This window comes from Sinocyclocheilus rhinocerous, unplaced genomic scaffold, assembly GCF_001515625.1.
Source record: "Sinocyclocheilus rhinocerous isolate Xijiao unplaced genomic scaffold, SAMN03320098_v1.1 scaffold2522, whole genome shotgun sequence".
NCBI classification, from domain to species: Eukaryota; Metazoa; Chordata; class Actinopteri; order Cypriniformes; family Cyprinidae; genus Sinocyclocheilus; species Sinocyclocheilus rhinocerous.
Window position 1 is genome coordinate 289,806 of NW_015648725.1, and position 2,813 is coordinate 292,618.

Consider the following 2,813-nt stretch of genomic DNA (forward strand, 5'->3'; position numbering starts at 1 on the left):
TACTAGTCTTGTGGTGAACAATTGAACCGTGCAAGTCAATACACTGGAAAAAAAATTGTCTGCCGTCATAATCTTTAATCAAAAACTGAAAATTGGCTTCCGCTCGGGAATGGCGTTCTGGCTCTGATGACGTCAGTTTGACGGCTTGGGGAGAATCCTCTTGTTAGGTCATGACATAAGGACTGCTGTTTCCGGGTCCATGCCTCTACTCATTTCACTTGAGAATCCTATCTCAACAGCCGTTTATGAGCATTATTTGATTAATATTACATATTTAAGCTAAGCATTAAAAATTTGCTGTGCACACTACAGTCTCCGTGCTCACAGTGTCTACATTTTTATATGTATGTAAATAAAAGTATATATGAAAATCTGTTCATCATATGCGAATGTGTCGTTTTAAAAGACTTGGATTAAACCAATTGTAAAACTTGAAATAATAATCTTGAAATAATGATTGCCTTGAAAAAATGGATGTGCAAAAAAATTTAAATATTAAAATATCTATATGGCAGTATACAGTAGTATGTGTTTGTAATTACATGACATCGTGGGTGTATATTAGCAAAGTCTGTTGTTTTCTTGGGGCGTCTGACAGAGTGTTAGGACCCAGAAGCAGTGAAGCGTGATGTCAGACGTAACAAGCAGATATTCTTATCCACTCCTATCCAAACGTGAATCTGCTATGAGCAAGAGGTGGAGTGGAGGTGCACCACAATAAAACCCCGCCCTTTATTCAATATTCCGTTTCACTTGGAAATACATCACAAAACTGAAGTCAGTTGCAGCTTCCGGTTCACAGGTACTTTAATATTGATATTTTTCAAGGTATTGAAGTTAGAAATTCCTGTATCATGACCACTAATTCACATACTTTGTCAATAAGATAAAAGTGGGTTTTGTTCAAAGTAGCTATTATTCACATATATCTTTGATATGAATGAATATTTTTTTGGTAATTCATTAAATATCGCCGGCTAAAAAGTAACTAGTACTCTGAGTAGTTTTTGAGAGGAGTACTTTGTACTTTTACTTAAGTACTGTTTTGACACCAGTACTTTTACTTGTAATTGAGTATTATTTCAGCAATGTAACAGTACTTGTACTTAAGTATACATTTTTAGTACTCTTTCCACCACTGGCCACTTCTAACATCCAAGTGAAAGATATAACTCCAGCTTGTCAGAGAAAAACAGAAAGAAAAAAAACAGAATCACAGTTGGAAAAAGGATCACCCCCTTGTATCAGTATTTTGTTGAACCACCTTATGCTTTAATTACAGCCTTTAGTCTGTTGGGACATGTCTCTACTATATATATATATACATTAAAAAAGATTGCAGATTGCATCTAGCTACTCATGCTGGTTAAGCTTTAGGTTTGAGAAAAAGCTGATCTAAACACACCATATAAGGGTGAAATACTAGGGTCATGCTGGTCTTTCCATTCAGGGATTCTGAGTTACAGCAGAGGGTGGTGAATAAATTCTGCTTACTTTTCCAGGCCGGGTTTATCTCTCTGAATAAAGAGCTGAGGTGATTCCAGACTCGTTTATCATTAATTCTGCAGCTATACAAGACGGACACTTTCTGCTGGTTCAGCTGCAGGACCACAAGAGATCAGGACTCTGTTTCTCTCTGATGTGATCTGATGAACTGATGAAACACAGTGTACTGCTGCTGACACAGACGAAGAAAATAGAGGCACATTTCATGCCGATCCTAAATGAGTCATAGTCCACACTATTGTTTTGCTCTGAAGCAAATTTTTAAGGTTACTCAAGGTTTCTTACAGCAAAACAGTTGTTTAGAATCAAACAGAATGTTAAGACTTTTAGAACAATCTAGAAAGACAATACAATAACAATATCCACACATTTGTCCATAATACAACCCCTCTAGGTAGCTAATATGTTTCTTTTTGCGTTTTGCATTGCAATGAGATCAGCACACAACGTTCACATGCTCTCCACCCAACAATATTTCATGTCAGCACTAGATCAGTGTAATCTGTCGTTAATACTTTGATTAACTGGCATTATGCCGGTGACAGACGGGACGTTTCGGCTCACGACGGACCTGGGTGGACCTCTTTGCATTTAGCTGTGTTATTTGCATTTCATGCATATGCATCAAGCTAATGAATATGAATTACAGGGCAAACAAGAACTATATGGAGAATTTAAGATGTGGGTGTGATTACCACACTTATAAATTTACATATAAAGATGGATGAATTAAGGAATGGCAGTAAATTAATAAATGGAGGTGTGAGATTGAAGACGTGTAGTGTGAGAGAGGGAGGGAGTGTGTCTCTCGTTTAATGAGAGAGGACAGGATAATTCATTCCTCTCACCATCCATGTGAAGGAGTGTGACCTACGCCACGTGTGAAATCAAACCTCTGTTCCTGAATATCTGCAGCCATTGAAAAAAATAATTAGATGCTGTACAGCTCATTAAAAGTTTAGAGGGTCGGGTCCACTTTATTACTCTCTTCTTTTATCTATCCATCTACTCACCCGTGGACTTATTCATTTAGTCGTTTAATAAATAAGGGGCGGAGAGGAGAATAGACATATAGGGAGAGGTAGAGCAGGGGAGAGAAGAGATTAGAAGAAAAGAAAGGGAAAGGAAAGAGGAAGAGGGAAATGAAAAGAACTTAAAGGGATACACATATCAGAGGAACATTTGGTGCGGAACCCCCGTCTCACACACACAGACACAGCAGAATGTGTGAAGGTGTGGGTGTTTGACGGACAGCTTCTGACCCAGCCCATATGACACACACACACACACACAATCACACTCCATTG

General features: G+C 38.1%; 1 protein-coding gene across 1 annotated transcript in view; it reads right to left on the reverse strand.

Annotated features, from left to right (window-relative positions):
* Positions 1-2,535, reverse strand: part of LOC107710210 (ephrin type-B receptor 1-like) — an 86,876-nt gene extending 84,341 nt beyond the window's left edge. The window contains exon 1 of the mRNA XM_016514951.1: positions 2,520-2,535. Within this exon, the coding sequence (XP_016370437.1) occupies positions 2,520-2,535 (16 nt within the window). The remainder of the gene's footprint in view (positions 1-2,519) is intronic.
* Between the last annotated feature and the right edge of the window lie 278 nt (positions 2,536-2,813).